At 36.3% G+C, this 20,548-nt stretch overlaps 1 protein-coding gene across 3 annotated transcripts in view; it reads left to right on the forward strand.

The window, feature by feature from the left end:
- The window catches only part of Adam23 (ADAM metallopeptidase domain 23), a 167,545-nt gene that overhangs the window by 98,615 nt on the left and 48,382 nt on the right, over window positions 1-20,548 (forward strand). For all 3 annotated transcript variants that reach the window (XM_058578160.1, XM_046463111.2, XM_046463110.2), the window contains exons 10-18: window positions 5,834-5,905; window positions 8,247-8,410; window positions 9,345-9,429; window positions 10,373-10,463; window positions 13,050-13,098; window positions 15,177-15,276; window positions 18,415-18,486; window positions 19,076-19,165; window positions 20,444-20,524. In XM_058578160.1, the coding sequence (XP_058434143.1) occupies window positions 5,834-5,905; window positions 8,247-8,410; window positions 9,345-9,429; window positions 10,373-10,463; window positions 13,050-13,098; window positions 15,177-15,276; window positions 18,415-18,486; window positions 19,076-19,165; window positions 20,444-20,524 (804 nt within the window). The remainder of the gene's footprint in view (window positions 1-5,833; window positions 5,906-8,246; window positions 8,411-9,344; window positions 9,430-10,372; window positions 10,464-13,049; window positions 13,099-15,176; window positions 15,277-18,414; window positions 18,487-19,075; window positions 19,166-20,443; window positions 20,525-20,548) is intronic.

Genomic DNA, 20,548 nt, shown 5'->3' on the forward strand with positions numbered 1-20,548 from the left:
TAAATAATCAGTAATCTATGTAATCGGTTCTCAAACCTTGACTTGCAATTCCAAATCTCTTGTTCTACCATACTATGTATAAAAAGTACACAAGGCTGTCAATCGGAGAGTAGCTTTCAGTAATTCTACAACATAGAAAACTTAAAAAAATTTAGATATTGTTTATATTAAATTTATTCATTTAGTTTTTGAGGTGCTGGGAATTGATCCCTGAACCTAGTGCATGCCCTCAGATGCACTACGCCACTGAGCTATGCCCCTAGCTGCCCTGAATTTATTTTTTTCATCTTTTAAAATGTTGAACATTTGTATAATCTTATCTTTTTTATTTATAATTTTTTAGTTGTAGTTGGACCCAATACCTTTATTTTATTTATTTATATGTGATGCTGAAGATAGAACCTAGTGCTTTGCACATGCTAGGCGCGCACTCTGCCACTGAATCACAACCCCAGCCCCTATATAATCTTATCTTTATTTTACATGTAAGGAAATAGCACTCTTCTTAAAATGTTGCTTTATACATAGAAAACTTCTGTAGAGTATATTGTATATTCTGTGATAAAGTTACCTTTTACGGCTATCACTTTTTTTTGTTCAAAATTCAATTTTTTACCAATAAATATTGGTAATTCATCTTATTTTAATTATTATTAAAAGGGTAAAGGCTGAAAATTGAATATTTTCATGAATATTTTCTAAAAATATTTTCTTAGTTGTAAATGGACACAATACCTTTGTTTTAGTTACTTTTATGTGGTGCTGAGGATCGAACCCAGGGACTTACACATGCTAGGCAAGCAGTTTATCTGTTTTTAAAACCAGAAATAAAGAACTGTAATGTGAACTGATATATAGAGGAAATACATGTTAATTTTTTTTCAGAGCTTCTGGTTTGGGGTGGAAATAATGCCTGAGGTAGAAAGAAATTACTTAAGATGTTTTCTATTCTTTAAAGAAATATTACTTCTAGAATAACAAAACTAAATATTATTCTTTTTCTTCAAGAACATTACATTCTTCTGTAATTCTATATTTGATAGTCTCAAATGAGTGTGTCATTTAATAAGAACATTTTTCTTTTTAGAAAAAGATCCCTTTTTGAGGTGAAAATAGTTTTTAAATATGATTGCCACAAAGAGGTAGTAAATTAAAAAACATGGATTGGAGTACTTAAATTCCCATGTTGAAAGTGAAATTGAAGCAGAATATCTGATCCATCTATTTTTTAATGTCTAGAGATTTGCCATTGGGATTTAGAATAATCATCCCACGGAAAACACTCATCTTACAATGTTTACTGTGTGAGGCAGCAGTTACCTGATAACTCTTACCTTAGGGTTGAAAATAAGTTCGAATTTAAATTTTTTTCAAAAGGCAAATCTCTTAAGGTTTCATTTGTTCAGGAAGTAAAAGCAAATTTACCAGTTTAAATGTAAATTGTTTTCAGTGATCTGAAAACGTGAAGGTACATTTTATCATAATAGGAGACTGAACATTTTTCTTTATTTGCGAAATTAGTTCTCATTCATGCAGGAAATAGAAACATTTTGCCTATATTTGCATTCAAGCTTACCTCTAATTCACAGTAACCTAATATTGACTGCCTGAAAAATGTACATATCTTATTTGGAGCAGGCATCACGCTATCAGAGGCTTTCAATTAGAAAGAAAAATCCATCAATTTCGTAGAAAGCATCTTAGTACCTGGATGGCGGAACCTAATTTGTGCCAATTACAGCTTTGATAAGAGTCTATAAACATCTCTTTGAACCACTTAAACTAAAACTAAATATTACAAACCCTATTCTAAGAGAAAATTGGTTGAGATATTTTAAAGTGCATGAAAATCAAGTGTTTTGCTTCCATTTTTTTTTTTTTTTTTGCTGTATTCTTAAGTGGGAGCCAATAAGTGCAAATGGGTGATGATCATTCAAATATTTTTTAATGTATACCTCATTTAGTTTTCCCTACTTTAAAAGCATAGGTACATAATTTATATGTACCTAAAAATTACAAATTCTCATCAGTAATTATGATTTGTTGGGAATATATATGAACTATTTAAAAATAATTGTTAACTGAACAAGTTTATCTTCTGTCTTAACCTTGAGTGGGCTTTGAATTTCAACCATGTGATCTTAGATGAGTTATTTGGGGATAATAAAATTACTTTCATAGAGTTTTTTTAAAATTTATTTTTAAATTTTTTTTTTAGTTGTAGTTGGACACAATACCTTTATTTATTTATATGTGGTACTGAGGATTGAACCCAAGGCCTGGAACGTGCTAGGCGAGTGCCCTACCACTGAGCCACAACTTCAGTCCCCTTTTGTAGAGTTTTGAGGAGCAAATAATGGTTGTAGGAGAAACTCTTATCATAGTTCCTAATAAATTCTAGGTGCTCAATTAAATAGTGCTTCAGGTTAATAAATCTAGTGGTCACTGTTCTATCTTTATTTTACTCTCTCAGCAACATTAGACAAAATTACTCTCTTTTATTGAAACATTTTCTTCCTCTCTTGTCGTCTATGACATGACAGCTCTTCTACCTCAGTGGTCATTTGTTTTAAAGCTGACTCCTAGAATCATGGGAGTGCCCCAAGGCTAGGTTCAGAGCTCCCATTCCATACTCCCTGAGTGACAACTTCTAGCCTCAAGGCTTTAAATAGTATCATGACTTTAAATTCTTAACTCTCTACTTTATATTTCTAGCCTTCTGAATTCCATGCTCCTGCGTCCAACTGCCTGCTTGACATTTGTACTTCAATATTGAGTAGGCATTGGGCTGGAGATGTGGCTCAAGTGGTAGCGCGCTCGCCTGGCATGCGTGCGGCCCGGGGTTCGATCCTCAGCACCACATACAAACAAAAGATGTTGTGTCTGCCGAAAACTAAAAAATAAATATTAAAAGTTCTCTCTCTCTCTCTCTCTCTTTCTCTTAAAAAAAAAAATATTGAGTAGGCATCGCCCATTTAACACCTCTCAACCAGAACCTGAAGGGTTTATATGTGTCCACCGCAAGTTCCAGTGCCGAAAACTTAATCCCAATATTCACGTGTCAGTGGTATTTGGAGGTAGGGCCTTTGGGAAGCAGTTAGGGGTTAAGTGAAGTCATGAGGGCTGCCCACTCCCCCAGTGGCATTAGTGGCTTCCTAAGATGGGGTAAAGGGACTGGAGCTGGTGTGCTTACTCTCTCACCATGTGGTGTCCTCTGTCCTTATGATGTAGCAACAAGGCCCTCACCAGATGACAGACAGGTGCAGGAACCACGTGCTCAGGAAGTCTCTCTTCTCTCTACATCAATTCAGGCATTTAGTTGGACCACAGAACATAGACTCAGTTTCCTAATCCTAAACTTCTCTTTCCTACTTTCATTATGTAAAAAAAAAAAAAAAATCTTTTAATTTGGTTCTTCTTAGTTATGCATGACAATAGAATTCATTTTGATAAAATTATATAGGTATGGGTTATGTCTTATTCTAATTAAAAGAACCCATTCTTGTGGGTGGGGGCACAGTGGTGGGATTCACCTAGGTGTTTGCTATCACAGTTTCCCATCTATTCAGGTTCACAGCCTGTGCCACCTTTTCTTCCTGTCCTGACTCACCTTCTACATCCTTTGGACCTGCAGGTCTTGGCATTTCTACCTTCATAATGCATCTCAAGGTCATCTACTTCTCTCTGCTGCTGTTTGCCTTCATTACTTTTTATCTGGACGATTGCAGGTGAAAAGGGGACGGTTTCTCCAAAGCTCCGTCTGCTTCCATTCTTGATCTTCTCTAATTCACTCATCACACAGCAGGTTGAGTGATCTTTCTCAAAAGAAAATCAGAAACTTGAAAATTACAAATAAGAAATAAATGGAAAAAACATGGTGTTTGGTAGATTTTAAAAAGACCTTATTGGGACTGGAATTGTGGCTCAGCTGTAGAGAGTCACCTAGCACATGCAAGGCCCTGGGTTCGATCCTCAGCACTACATAAAAATAAATAAATTATATATATATATACACACACACACACCTTAGTAGTGTTTTAAACTTGCAAGTCATGTTTTCTATGACCATTATGCTATAAAAAAGATATCTCTAAAATGGATAAATTGATATTCAGAGCAAGATAAAATTCTTCTTAACAGGTATGTAACACCACTGCTTTAGAATAGGTGTCACCTAATATTTTTCTGTTCTTTACGTGACATATGCTATTTAACCTCAAGATTTTTTGAAGTCTGCAATTCATTAGCTTTTAGTAACTTCACATTGTGTGTAACCATCACTATGTGTAGTTCTAACACATTTTCATCATCTCGAAGGAACTTAATATTGAGACTTTTCCTTTTACTCTTAAAAGGTATTTTTGAAAAATTTCAGCTTGTAGAATCTGCTAGGCAACTTAAAATGGCAAGCTATTTATAAAAATTTCTTTATACTAATTTGAAGTTTAAATCTGTTAAGATGTTTGAAAAATTTTAGATGAATGTGATATTTTATGACCCACTTATGTGCATACATTGAAACTTATTTTTAAAAGAATGCAATGAGACAATTTGGGCCCAATTGTGTTCCACAGTGGTAGTAATAACATGAACAATAGTAGCAATATTATACCAGTAGTTATGAATTAATGAACGCTACCTATAGCAATATATGAATCAACTTATTACACATTTATCATGCAGCCTCTGTGTTCCCAGTGTTCTAAAAACAGGCATCAGATTTAATTTAAAAACACTTAGCCATACCTTTTTGTGGTTGTTATTGTTTCAAAACCATAGTCACAGGAGTTGAAAGAGAAAGAAATCAAGGGGGTCTGGCAAATCTGTAGGGTAAAGGAGAAAAAAGAATATCATGATTTCCCAATGTGAAAATATTTTAAATCTTTATGAAAGACACATTATTTTCATCATTATAATTGAAGACAGGTTTAAAAGACTTGTGGTACAAATCTGAATTGGAGTTTTTAAGTATATGTGCAACATATGTGTATATGTTAAAAAATATATATATTAAATATACGTATCCCCCCACCCCCCGCAGAGTTATAAGTTATGATGGCCTCATGGACCAGTAGAGGGCATGGTTTTCCCATGGCAGACCTCAGCTTTCCTCTTAATGACCTGTTCAGCAAAATGCACTACTCCTGGCTAAAAGCATAGCCCTCCTGATGTTGTTGTAGAATGATTCTATTAATTTGCTTTTCTTTATTTACTTTAATAATCGTAAACGGCCATCAGTGCACTTACTTTTATGTCTCCTCTTGTCTGACTGCAAGCACTCAGAGGTGAAGGTTTCCTTTGGAGGTAACATTTCCTGTAGGGATCCTGCTTTCCATGTCATGGGCACTGTCTGAGGTGCTGCATGAGGAATTTTCTTGATTCATGTGTGGCCTTGAGTGTTAGGTGAGGGAAATGACCAATGAAGACTAAATATTTTGGTCTATGCTCTTTATAAACTGTGAAATGTCATTTCAGTGAAAACAAAGGGTTGAATTGGTAGACATTAAGACAATTAAAAATCTACTCTCAGGGATAAAGCTTCTCACACCTTTCCATCACCTAGAATATCCTGGTGGGTGTTTTAGAGTTTTATTGCCTAACACACACACACACACACACACACACAGAGAGAGAGAGAGAGAGAGAGAGAGAGAGAGAGAGAGAGAGAGAGAGAGAGAGAAACACCATATTCAACATGGCACAAACCAAATTTTGTATTTTTGATCCTCATTTTTACTATTGTTAAGATATTTCTGCTTTTATGGAATTTTGAAATCTATCATCAAATTATAATTAGGCAGTGACTGATTTGGACATCTTCTTTCCCCCCCAGTATAAGAAGCATCGCTCTTCTCATGCACATACCAACAACTTTGCAAAATCTGTGGTCAACCTTGTGGATTCTGTAAGTACCCCAGTTTTCTTAAACCTATTTTAACGGAGATGGCACAGTTTATATCTCTATCTCTGTTTGCTGACTTGTTTTCTTAGCTGTTTCCTAGGCAAAAGTAAAAATGCAATCATTAAGTTTGTCTGGCTAAGAAATTTTAGGGTAGTCTGCTTCAGAAGCAGTAGTGTTATCAGAGTTTCAGGGAGTTACTGAGTATTCTCAGAATTCCAAAGCTGCACTAGCATTGCTTCCTTTAAACCTCTATTTACTTATTTTTATTCATTATTATTCAAATTGTGTGTATTTATGGTGCAGTGTTATAATATGCTACATGTTTACAATGTGCAATGGTCAAATCAGGGTAGTTAACATTTCTATCTCCTTAAACATGTAACTTTTTTTTCTTTAGCATGTAATAAATGTATAGTCTTGCTTCTAAGCAATATCTAAACCTTAGTATCACCAGAGTCTATAAGGGACAAAAAACAATGGATAAAATTAGCTACCCTAAGGAGTAAAAATTATACTGACAAGTAGAATTTTGTTAATAAAATTAATTCTAATTTTTTTTAGAATATGTGGCGTTAGAAAAGAAGAACTAATAGATTGAGGCAGAGTGTGTTTGGAAAATATAGATAATAGAAAAATAATTTTAAAGGGAACAAATTTGTTACCTTAGTATTCTCATTAGTGAAATGTTTCAGACTTTATTTCTAGATGACAGAATTAGGTGCAAGTCTCAAATAAAACTAATTTGAAACATATATATATATATATATATATATATTTTTTTTTTTTTTTTTCCTTGAAAGGCTTCTAATTCTTCAAATCCTTACTATTGTTATGTTCCCTCCCTCCCCCCCCCCCGCCCCATTTTATGTTACAAAGAGTGATTGTTAAGATTTTCTTCCTTTTTCTGCTTTGGGTAGGAACTCTGTAGAGCTGGATATTAAGCATTCTGTTCCAATGAATAATTCAATTTGACTAGCATACATTAAATATAGCATGCTACTTTATATATTGTAATGCAAAATGCTATTTTGTTCAGCTAAATGCATTTTTATCTGATATTTATTGTATGTTCCTTCTTAATAGTGAAAAAAATCTTTTATAACTTGCTGAGCATCTAAGTGATATTTATTGACTCCAAGGAGCTGCCTTCTTTTCTGCCTTTTAAACAAACTAAGAACCTCCAGCCATATGAATTCTCATAACATACATTATGCATACCTAGCTTATGTTATGTGCCTGGTGGCCACTGAGGAAATGAATAATATGAATGGATGTGCATAGAATGTATAATATAAAGTTAAGCTTGAACCTCTGAGAGCCAGTGTACACCTGGTCGATTAATTTTAATTTCAGGTCTTGTCAATCTTCTTAGAGGAAAGTTGTTAAGTGAAAATGAAAAAGAGAATCATAAACACATCATTTTCCCTGAAAAAGCTGTTTACTTGGTAGCACGTCTTTGTTAGTCATTTCAGCATGACTGAACAGAGTCACATCTTGCAAAGTGTCATTGCCATATAAGGTTCTGGAGCTGATCACTAATTTTTAAAAGACATTACGCTTAACTCAGTTTTATGTAGAGTCGTGATAGCTTCAATTTGACAATGGCATCCTGATGGTCCCCTTCAGTGTGTTCACAGATCAGCCATTGTTTTCTTAATTCGTTGGCAAATAAGACAAAATGGAAGCACTCACTGAAGTTGCTTAATTGTGTAAGTTATTTGGTTTGGGGGCCAAATGTAGAGAAACAGTCTAAATATTGGGAGTGATCCTCCCTGTGGCGAGGGTGAGGTGGCTGATATAAATCTGCTCTTTTCCTCTTCTGATCTCAGCTCTGTGATTGCTTCTCTGTATTATTTTACTTTTCATATAACATGGCTCCAAGGACAAGCCAGCCACTGTTCGTTGGCCTGTACCAATCCTGCAGGAGTAACTGGTTATATTGCACTTAGAGCCACTCCGTCACACTCAGCCTGTTGCCTCCTACGAGGTTTGAAAGGGGATTTTTATGAACCCTGTTCTCAATTTATGTCCTGACTTTAGAATCTTGACATCCCTACACCTGACTCTCTATACCCTCGTGAAATGCTAGGCCACCAAATGTACAGATCGGGTGGAAATAACCTTATATGAGATAAGGTGATGTGGGACTGACTTATATAGTTATTCTTTCTTTCTTTTTGCTCTTGGGAAAGAGAAAGGAAAAGCAGTTTCTCTGTGATGAGCTAATTCTGACCCCGTGTTCTCTCACCTCCCCCTTCCTGTCCTTCCGCTGACTCTGACTCACTGATCGTGCATGTTTGACCCAGTGTTTTCCTCCTGCACCTGTCCTGTTGTATACCCTTAGATTTACAAGGAGCAGCTCAATACCAGGGTTGTCCTGGTGGCTGTAGAGACCTGGACTGAGAAGGATCATATTGACATCACCACCAATCCTGTGCAGATGCTCCATGAATTCTCCAAATACCGGCAGCGTATCAAGCAGCATGCTGACGCCGTGCACCTCATCTCGTATGTACCTGTTTAGGCTTCTGTTATAGTCTTCAGTTTGACCTTTGTCTTTATTCCTTTGTGGTGTCAGTTAAATTATGTATCAGAAAATAGTGACTTGAACAAGACTGCTGTTGGTGCCCCTCTCCATTATCTAGGAAGCATAGTGGTAGGATCCCAGTGCTGGGATCCCAGTGCTGGTTCCATGGCCATAAGCTCTACCTTCAGAGCATATAACTTCCATCCTCAAGGTCAAGTCACAACCCAAGATGGCTGCTGGTGCTCCAGGCTTCCTTACGGGCACTTGAGTCAACTTTTGTAAAGGACATTTCCTGAAAGTTTGGATGCATCAATTTCACCAGCAAATCTTTTGCTAGATCTTAGTCACATGGCCAAAGGCTAGGAAAAATGGTCTTTGATGAACCACCAAATAATATAATTGAGTTTCCTCACCAAGGAGGAGGAGTACTATGCTTTCTTTCTTCCTGTAACAAGCTGTTACCTTCCCTGCTTATAGTGAAGACAGTCTTCTAACATTCTTCCTAGAATCAAACCAACCAGTGTACTCCTTATTCTCCCCATCTTCACCCTTTATTTTCTTTTCTTTCAGTCTTTAATTATCAATTTATAATGATCAGTAATATTCTGTAGAACTACTAGATACTCTCTTCTAGAAAAGGATCCAGAGCTGTGGTCTGTTAATCTCTGTATCTTTAATTCCTGTGCTGGTACTTGATGCTTGCTTGGTGCTCAGTTAATGCTGGCTCAACTGAGATTGTTTTATACACCATAAAGGTATTTTGGCAACATAAGTTTAAAGTGTATTTAAAAATACCATTTTTATTTCCTAAGGAGGATGGTTTTGGGGTGTTCAGTGTAGGAGAGCAGACATGTTTAGGGAGCCATTATATGGGAGCCATTACATTGGTTTTCTAACAGCATTTTTTCCCTTAAGGCGCGTGACATTCCACTATAAGAGAAGCAGTCTGAGTTACTTCGGAGGTGTCTGTTCTCGCACAAGAGGGGTTGGTGTGAACGAGGTAAATTTTGTCAGTTTTCCTTAAGCAAAAATTTTTCTTTGCATATGCTCACTTTCTTCTTTAGGGCCAGTTTACATTCCTTCTCATGCTTGTTTTAAATTCTGGTGTTGAGAACGTGGCATGAGTGGCTTAGATTAATCCAAAATAGATGGTAGGATTCATGATGATATCCTTGGGGTATGATAATCATAGTTTTGCATACTTATCAGGTAAATGCAAGCTGAAAACCAGCTTGGGAGGTTTTAGGTGTCTATAGAGAAGATGTTAAATTTTTATAAGCTTTTTAATCCTTTTCTTATAATTTTTAAAGTTACAGTGTGCTCTTCTGTCCATGTTAGATTAAATTCATTTAAATCAAAGAATTTACAGTAGTATTGTGGGTTTTTTTCTCCCTATGCATATTTATTCATCTTTATGCCTTCTACCTTCCAATCTGTAGAATGAATCAAAACAAATATTTTCTTAATATCATTGTTTGTATTTTGATACCTTTATTTTTATAAAGAAGATTCTTAGTTGGCCAAAGTACCTCAGAAAGCCTAACCAACTATATCTAAATTCTCATCAGTACTAGAATATGTTTTATCACGTTATCCCGATAGCCATCATTCAGTGGGGACCTCTTGTGACATAGTTGTACTAAGTTGAATTTATTCTTGGCTTGATATGGGCTGAGACAGAGACTAGTTTTTTGGGACTTGTCATTATATTTCCATGATAGAGCTTGTTTTGAATGCCCTGAGAGTTCCCTCTTAGGAGGAAGGGCCTTTTGCTTCTTGGGCCTAATTGCAGGGAAGAAGTGAGAGGGAGCATAGGCCATCTTTAGATGTTGTGAGGTTCTGCATAGGGAGTTGAGATGATATGTGGTAACAATTAAGAAATAATAACTAGCTTTGTGCACTCTCTCAAATGTTTCCCACACACTTTCAACTCTGAAAAACAGTATGGTCTTCCAATGGCAGTGGCACAAGTATTATCACAGAGCCTGGCTCAAAACCTTGGAATCCAATGGGAACCTTCTAGCAGAAAGCCAAGTATGTACATTGACCTTCTCACTCACTTTTGTGGGCCATTCTTCTGTATAATGCATGTCTGGGTAACACATATTTTTCATTCTGAAGCCATTATAAGTTTACCTGTACCATATCTCCTTCCTCTAAAACATTTTTAAAACAAGCAACTTAAGATAATTCTTAATCTAGTCCCCAGCTGGTGTCCCAAGATGGACACTACTGCAACTAAATATGGTGGAGGAAGGGGAGGGGAGGAGGCATGGGGGCAGGAAAGATGGTGGAATGAGATGGACATCATTACCCTAGATACATGAATGACTGCACATATGGTACAGTGCTACTTCATGTACAACCAGAGAAATGAAAAGTTGTGTTCCATTTGTGTACAACGAATCAAAATGCATTCTGCTGTCATATATACCTAATTAGAATAAATAAATAAATTTAATTTTAAAAGAATTTAAAAAAAGATAATTCTTAATCTATTTGGTTTATAGAAATTTCCTCTTAATAATCCGTAAATCATACTCAGTTGCTCAGGACTTGAGTTGGCTCTTTTTCACATTGCAGAATTGTTACAATTAGGAGTGATGGATACTCCCATTCTGAGTTCTAACCAGCTGAGTATGGACACAAGATGGACACAAGATTACCAGATTGGTAATAGTATAGTTAGATTGGGAAATAGCTTACATCTAGAGTTAAAAAGGATCTCTCTCATTTAAACTTGAAATAAACTTACCTACCTAGTCACATCAGAAAAGTCGGAGAAAAAAGGCTCCCCTAGACCCAGCCTGTCCCCAGGCCTTTTAAGCTTGGGGCGGGTGAGATAGAACAGAATTCTCTCTGTTGGGCAGGCAGGTCCAAGATAGAGTCCATACAGGGTCTCAGATCCTTTCAATTAAAAAACCATGATGTTAGGCACCACTTTCTTCATCAATCAGATGCAAGACAGAAAGACAGGGCTGACTTACCCAGTGGACTAAGTGTTTATGACCCGTCATCATTTTAGGGGCTCAGGAAAATTTCTAATGTCTTTTAAAATTATAATAAAGCCCGACCTGAATTATATTCCTTTTTCTACCAACAAAATAGTAAAATATAATTTTAATACTTTTTTTTTTTTGTGGCAGAAGGCAAGTACCTATGGCCCACAGACATCATAATTGGTCTCTCTTGTGGAAAGAGAGACCAGTGTGTTCACTCATATTCACTTAGCTAGAAATTAAGTGGAATCCCCACTCCTCTGGGTAAATATGAGATACCAGGAATAAGAGGTCTTCCTTCCACCCCAATCTCCCCCCACAAAAAAAAAAAAAGAAAAGGAAAAATCTACTGTAGCATTGTATTACATTTTATACTTTTTTGGTCATTAATGCATAATAGTATGAAAAAATGAAACAAAATATATATACCCATGTGCTTACTGAATCCTTTGATAGGTATCTTAAATATCAAGTACATGGTCATCACAGCTGTCTGGAGGCATTTTGCAAATCCCCATGAACTTTCTAATATCTTGCTCAAAGTATTTGCTTCTCCAAAGAAACACTCATTCCACATTAAAGGGATGTTTAGAATTTCATGAGCTGTCATGGAGACCTTAAAACCAGAAAGGTGTATAACTAGATTTATGGCCTTGTTTAAAATCCTAGAGGCTGGTGTCGGGGTCAGCTGAGAAGTATTACAGGGGTGGACAGGCCAAGGAAGTGAGTTCATTCCTAACATCCACCATGCTCCTTCCTGTCTACAGTTCTGTCTTCTTTCGTGAAAAATGTTTGTTTAGGTAGCTAGTTCCTGAGTTCTAAGCTTTGAGTTTAAAAAAAAAAAATACATTTGGAAGTCTTTCTTTAAAAATATCATCACGATAGAAAAGAGAATAGAAAAAAATAAATGAAAGGAAGAGCCCATTTTAGTACCAGCATGTCGGTTTCTGATATGTATATTAAACTTATGATTGGTATTTAAGTGATTATGTGCATGTCTGTTTAGACTGATCTCTTCTGCCAGACCTTTTAGCACAGTGTTCCTCAAGTCTCTGACCAATCCTGGCTTTGACTCAAGCAAATCAAATTCCCTGCTCTAATCACCAGTGTGACTTTATTAGAAGCACTTCAGTGCTAATTCATTGTATTCATGGAGAGCATACAAGCGCACAATCTCTGTGAACCCCAGAAACAGTCTGATAGAGACATAATTCCCATTTTAGAAGTGGAAATGCTGAGACCCAAGAATGACTAAGTCTCCTGCCTATCGGACCCTCTCATGTGGTGGAACTTACACTAGAACTCAGGCTTTCCAGTCTCTATAGCCCTTCGGGTACTTCTCACTATACATTGGAACTAGGAACCTAATTGAGTTGTCCAAGTTAGAAAAATAAAGAGGGGCATAGTTTTATTTCCTGCCAGGTGTTATCTTAGGAAGCAATCTGTGCTTCTGGAAAGGATAAGGAAATATTGCTTAAGTGAAATAAATTTTGTCCTGAGACTACCTACCCATTCTCAATTCTATTGACATGGAATTGGTAATAAGGATTTATGTAGGCACTGTAATACAAATTAAAGATGTGACTTTGTTGTTTCCCTTTTTCCTGTTCCATTGGACTAGAATGTGACTGCACAGAATCCTGGGGTGGCTGCATCATGGAGGAAACAGGGTAAGTTTTTACACATGCATTTGACATAGGCCTTTTGCTAAAATTGCTACATGTAATCAGAGACACACTGTCTCAGGTACTGGTCTTTTAGGCTAAGCAGTTAGTGTAAATTCAATAATTAATTCTCTGATATTTTAAAGTGGTCAGGACTAATTCACTTTGTATTTTAATTTTTAATTTAAGTTTGGTGATAAAAGTAAAATGTATTAGCTACTCTGCTTATTATTAAGGAAGCACATTTCTATATGCTTCTAAGTTTAGGGGAGATATTAATTTTTTAGTACATTGGAATAAAAAATGGTACCTGATGCAGTCAATGAAAATCAATTTAGGCATCAGTTTACTTTTTAATGAATTATAAATATATATGCTTACACTAGTAAAAATTGTACTACAATGAAGCTTTTTTTTTTTTCTTCTCAGATTTATTGTGTCAAATAGATAATGTTCTAGTGGTAAATGTTTGAACATTCACTCACCTGTTCTCTCTTTTCTTTTGAGGATACTTTGGAAAGTAGAGCAGTTGCCCCATAGCTACTATTGAGTCAATGAATCCAGGCCCGGAAATACGGCTTTTTCCCAGGGACCTGTGCCCCATGCCGGCCACTGCCCCAAGGCCTCGAGGCATCCTAAGCTATAGCCCACTCCTAGTAGAGGGGAGAGATTTCCTTATTTAAGCCCCTCCTACTTCTTTTGCTCATTCTGGACACCTGCCCAACACATTTGGCAGGACATTGGTGTTCCTTCCAACTCTCTGAGTCTTATTACCAGAAGCCCCTACCCACCGTGCAGGCCCCTTCTTTATTCTACCATACCCTTCCAGGAGTCCAATTCCTGGGCAGAGAGGTTTGCACAGTCAGCCCCCATCATCCTTGCAACTTTACAGCATATTCCTAGAAATGAAGTTTATATTCAAAACTCATAGTTTCCATTGTTGCATTACTCTTGTTCCACAATTTAATAATTTAAAGGTATACAGGCATTTCTGAGGACTGTTGTAGGAAGGCAGCGCTATTTTTAATATTAGTTTTACAAGGAGATGTCTTTTTTCTTTTTCAACTCCTAATTTCTAAATGAATTTTTGAACCGATTATTCATAGAATATAATAAAACTATTTAAGACTAATGTATTTTTTCTCAAGTATATTGTTTTTGTAAGATATCACTGTCAATGGTGACAGGTTTTATTTACTTCCATAAATAACCCTCATCTCTCATATACTATTGTATTATATCCTGGAATAAGTAGACTGTCACTCTCAAATCAATTTCTGAGAAATCAGTATGTATGATTCACCTTAACCTTGATCATATAATGGCATACACACACACACACACATTACACATTAATATGCATTTAAAGCATATAATATTCCCTGTGTGCTGACATAGAGGTATTAATTTGATTAAGTAAATCACAGAGAGGCTCATTTTATATTCCTGTTAAATTTTTCCTATCACCCAATAATATTTGAAATTGAGAATGAGGAGCTGTTATTTATGGGAACTATCCTAATTCTGTTTTTCCTGTGTATAGACACACTAAAAGCATATGTACACATAGGTGTATGGTCCAGCACATCTCTTTACAGTTTTCTGGTTTACCTGAGTCATTTTGTTGAAGGCTGAATTGTAGTCTTTAAAAAAATCTGTCCTCCCAACTCCTTCCTCCAGAATTGAGTCTTATAGGCTTAGGAGCTCCTTTTATTCAAGGCACAGTCAAAAGAATGCCTTTATTGAGACATAGCAAATAAAATGACCACACTTTAAAGTGCAGCCTAGATGAAAGGTTTTGTAGTGAACTTTAAAAAAACTGTTTCAAGCAAGGTCACAAGAGGCCTTGAAAGCTGAGGAGGTTGTGACCTTGTCCCCAGTTCTGTGATTTTCTTTGTGTTCATATTTTTTACAAACTCACACAAACTTATTTTACAATTGGGACCATAAGTGCCTTGTCAAAATTTGTGTAGATTCATCTGGATTCAGAATAAACATTTTGTTCTCATTTAGAGGTTTTGATTTTCTTCTCTGATGACTGTTTTTGGTATATTATTTACATCATTGATGCATTATTTCCTCAGGGTATCCCATTCCCGAAAATTCTCAAAGTGCAGCATTTTGGAGTACAGAGACTTTTTACAGAGAGGAGGTGGAGCCTGTCTTTTCAATAGACCAACAAAGGTTAGTAACTTCAGAAGTGTAATTATCTCTCCAGTGTTTAACAATGTAACAGTGCCAGATAGCATATAATTGTCTTAGAAAGCAGGTTTCTTGTCAGTCAGATTAATGCTTAGTTACAAAAAGTCTTTATCATGTGGAAGATTGAATCCTGTTTGAATGAATGACCGAGCTATAAATCACTGTTCAGTTCTAGGTGCACCCCAAACCCTCTACAAAGCAAAACCCCTTCAACTTAATATCTTTGATATTTGCATGCACCTCTCTACTAAGAGACAGTGCAGTAGACTAAGAAAGTAACCCGTTTTTCATTGTTTCTAGGTGTCCAACTTCTTCCTCCTCTTTTTCATCTTTCTGTCTTTTTGCCTTTCTTCCCCTTTGCTGGCCTGCCTAACTCCAACACCCTCTCTACTTCTCTGCTCTCCCAGGCAGGAAACATTGCTAATATCAGCCAGCCAAAACATGATATTTCAGGATATTTATGGCTGCCATAAAGACCATAGGTATTTATACTCCATAGTCTCTCCACCCAGAGGAGGTCCACATTGTCCTGGTATTTCATCAGAACTTATATACAGTGTCAAAAATCCCTTATCCCTAAATCCTGAGTTCAAAAAACTGAAAATTTCTAAATGTGGTTTTTATGAGTTTGCAGAAAACAATTTAACAATACAACTACATTTAAAATCTGTATTTATCCCCCATAGGGTGAATACTTGCAAGTCTTATTGCAGAAATGTTAATTTGTTCAATTGTAGGGTGTGTCCCAGGCCTCTTGGGACTGTTAGATAGAACATGGCCAATCATTATACTTTGATAAAATCCAGCAAAGCCAGAATTCTCAGACTTTCTCACTATAGAGCTTTTGGATAAGGATCTGCTTGGAAATAAAGTTCCTCAGCAGACAGAAAGATAGGATCAATGCTAATTATCAGATGGTATAGAAATTCTAACACAGCAAATTTCATATTTTCTTTAAAATACTGCTTTATAAGTCAAATACAGTTCATTACTACAAAAATGTTTTTAATACTTTGCAAATGAGATCAGTGGAATCATGTGAGATTTTCTTAAAAAAAAATCAGTGCTAATGTGAGTAACTGATAGAGTAACTCTCCATTTCCATAATTAAGTGATACTGCTGGAGTCAGCGGATGGTAGCTCGATGTGTGATATCTGTATAAAATTTCAGTAAAGCTGTGGAAAAAAGAAACTGAACTTTTAAAGTGACCTTACATCATTAATGTAGGCTGCCTATCTTTTATGACATTGATCTTAGTGCACCAGAAACCTGAAAGCTTTGAAGTGTTTGAAGTGGGTAAAAATCAGTAATAAAGAAATGATGCAAGATGCTGTCATTTTTTAATTGCTGTATACGTGGCTGATTTTACCTAGCTTGCAGAGTACCAGCTAATTATAAGCATCAAGCTTGAGGAAATAACACTCACTGATTTGGGAAGGATAAGGTTTCTTATATATGCATTATAAGGATTCATCATTGCTTTTCTCAAATTGCCAATGAGCGGGAAGACAATTATTGCAATAATTTGGAAACTGTATAAAAGTAACTATGTATACATCTTCAATTTTGAACGTTAGTAAATAAAGAATTATTTCTCTTCTTAAATTACATATTACAACGATTTTTAGAAAGCCCTGTGGATTCCAGTGGAAGAGTTTATATGTATATATCAAATAACTAATTTTTTCCCAAGTATTTTTAGTCAGTGAGGGTATATATATGCATGAGTTATGTGTTGTTTTCATATTATTAATGCGCATATTTTGTGTGCTTTGGGAATCTTCTCATCTGCCATATTTTTCATGTGGTTTGAGGTATGACACATCTCAAGATGGAGAAAAAGCCCAAGAAAGAAAGGACCAGAGGCCTAAAAGAAAGTGCTGATTGTGTTCTCACTGGCCCTTCCATTTTACATTTTATCCTAAGAGAGTGCTAACAGAGATTAGCACTGTTGATGTCACTCATTGAACTTCCCCCAGTGGAGTCTCACCCAGCTAGGGTGGGAGCTTCCTTGCTTCTTATAATAGTTTGGCCTTCCTGGAAGTGGAAGGGAGGTCAGGTCTTTCATGGGTAGACTTGGTAGAAGGTAACCTTTCCTCAGGGTGTATACAGCTGCTGGGGACAGAGTCTCTTTCTCTCTCTCACATCCAAGGCTCTGAGCATTTTGTGTTACAATGTGCTTCACCCAAGGTAATGATCATGCCCAGAGAAATCCTTCCCCAGGGAAGTGGGAAATAGGGCTATTTCTCCTAAGCTATGTGCTGCCTCAACAGTTGGTCCCTAATAGCATTTATCTAGAAGCAAGTTCATGACACCAATAGGATGGGTTATTCTAGAAATTTGATGGTTCTATCACTCCAGCTATGACTGAGATATTGAGATTTCCGTAGATTCACGCTTGTGTCTGCACATTCATCTAACATGTTTCAGACAGATACAGGTTTCTTTTCAATGAGGAGGATGGGCTTGGGTTTCTTACAACATTGTTTTACAAGTTTGTTTGCATTGACTTGATTTTATGTATCACGTTTGGCTGTGACTGAAGCATATTTATCTTTTTTGACAATTTTTATGTCTTCTGATCTGCCTTGAGATAAGTCAGCATATTTAGATATCTGTGATTCTTATTAGCAATGCATTTTAGCTCCATTAGCAAATATGAAAAGTGATCTATCCCTCTTGACAGCTTATTTCCATAAAAAGTAACTATAATGCTAGAGGTCATCTCTCAAGCCCACTACCAGTGAAACCCCTTGGAGATTTCCCACCTTTCAAGTATGGTTTTAGAAGTGTTATTAGTAAGTGAATAGTGTTTCCCACCCAGACATCCTATATAAGATGACTTAAGGAACTGGGATTGTGGCTCAATGATGGAGCGCTTGCCTAGCATGTGCGGGCTCCTGGGTTCAATCCTCAGCACCACATAAAAATAAACAAAGTAAAGGTATTGTGTCCAACTACAACTAAAAAATAATTAAAAAAAAAGATGACTTAATAACAGGTCATAGAACAATACCACATGATAGCTGGGTGTAGAGCTATGTATGTGGTCTGGTTGGTGTGTTGATTTTCTGTGATAAATTAAAATATTTTCCTTTTCTCTTCCTAATCTCTTTCAGCTATTTGAGCCCACAGAATGTGGAAATGGATACGTAGAAGCTGGGGAGGAATGTGACTGTGGTTTCCACGTGGTGGGTATAAGAGGGGACTCTACCTTCAGTACAGCTCCTCCAGCACTAATAAGAACAGTGTTAGTGAGAGGCGTCTCTGCTGTTCATTGTCGCCCCACTGCCTTTCTTTCTGACCTCTCTGATCAATACTCCTTCCCAACTCAGACACGCTAGCATTAGTCATGTCCTTATGGGCCTTGTCTGAAAAGGACAAATGGATTGTTCTAATCAAATTCCCTACCTCTTTAAAAATCCATGACTCATATCAGGTTGGATAACTTTTACCAAATCACAAAACATTTTTTTTCCATGCTCTTCATTGCTTTTGCCTTTATAAAACTTAACTGGGTAGTAAGAATGTTAGTAGGGCTAACCAGAGGTGGGGCATTGCTTAACAATTAGATACTCTTTGAGAGAGAAGTCCTTCCATAGGAGATCATGCTGTGCTAGGAAATGTGGCAGGAAGGGGACTATCATTGTTTAAAGTGATCTTTCTTTGCTAAAATATTTGCTTATAATTACACATGTTTGCTCACTTGGATTTTTGCATAAGGCACATGTAGAGAGAATGTCAAGAGTGGCTTTACTCATTTAAGATGTTTTTCTCTAGGAATGCTATGGATTGTGCTGTAAGAAGTGCTCCCTGTCCAACGGGGCCCACTGCAGCGATGGGCCCTGCTGTAACAATACCTCATGCCTTGTGAGTTACCCGACAGCTTCGTCTTTCTTTTAATTGACAGATTAACCAAATATCTCAGTATGTGCATTGAGCATTTGTGTAGCTTGTCATAAATGTGTGCATGCTGGCTCAATAATTTTGTAGAATCAGTAATTCCATCCAACTTTGGTGGTTCACAACATTTGCCTTTACTGTTACTCTCTATCCACTATCTTATCCTCCATCATCTCCTTAAGAAAATATACCTATGCAGCTTCCAAAATAAACATTGGGAGTTGCCCTACTAACACAGATGAGACTCAAACAAGTCATTTAATAGAAGAGGGACAATACTTGTAATCTTTTTGATAATAGGACCTACTTATAACTTTTACTTCAAAACTTTCCCTAATTCATTTTAGACCTCAAGTATAAAAGGTAGTGTTCATATTTTTCCACTTGGCTTTTTGAATCCTCTATGTAATCAGGAAAGCTAGATAAGAGCATAATTACGTATGTTCATATATGTGTATGAACAATTTGTGTGTGAATATGTGTGGACACAGTCTTCTATTTATAGTGATCCACAGTTTTTGAAAAGTCATTTTGATATTCCTTTTCCTAATATATGAGGCCTGTGATATTTCCTGTAAGTATAAAATTACATAGCTTTACTGATTTTTTTCAATACAGAGGGATATTCTATGGTACTATATTCTAGAAAATTCTAGCTTATTTAAACTTGCTTCATGCCCCCTACCAGATTATAAATTGCTTAAAGCTAACGAGTCTTTTTTCATGTTGTACTCATCCTTTCCCATATAAACAAAATGTTTTGTACATCATAGGCAATCACTGGCATCACTGAAGTTAATTTATGTAGATTCATTGTAATTTTATTGTATATATTTAGTTAAGGTAAGATTAACATTCAAGCTAAATATAAATTAAATAAATTAGTGCAGGTTGGAAATGTATATCAATCGTTTAGAGAGATCTTAAATGTTTATATTACAGTGTTTTGCTCCTCTGTCTCAAGACAAATCAGTGTTTCTTCTTTACATAATTTCCATTACATTGCTTTCCTAAAATAATATTTGGAGACAGTTCAATTGAAGCCTGAATACTTAATGCCTTGGCTGATGACTCATCTTCAGTGTAGACAGTCTTGTCTGGCCTTGTATCATCCTGTAGTTATTGTATTAATTCATCAAAAGAGACTGGTGGTGGTTGGTTACAAGAAGATTATTGGTGAATTTAAGAGTAACTTTTTCAAAGATTAATTAGTACTAGCTCCTAATATTGGGTTTTGATTTACAGTTTCAGCCACGAGGTTATGAGTGTCGGGATGCTGTGAACGGGTGTGATATCACTGAATATTGTACTGGAGACTCTGGCCAGGTATGGCAGACTGAGTTTTTGGTA

The sequence above is a fragment of the Marmota monax genome, unplaced genomic scaffold (assembly GCF_021218885.2).
Source record: "Marmota monax isolate L192 unplaced genomic scaffold, Marmota_monax_Labrador192_F-V1.1 WCK01_AAM20220418_F8-fsc00095, whole genome shotgun sequence".
NCBI lineage: Eukaryota > Metazoa > Chordata > Mammalia > Rodentia > Sciuridae > Marmota > Marmota monax.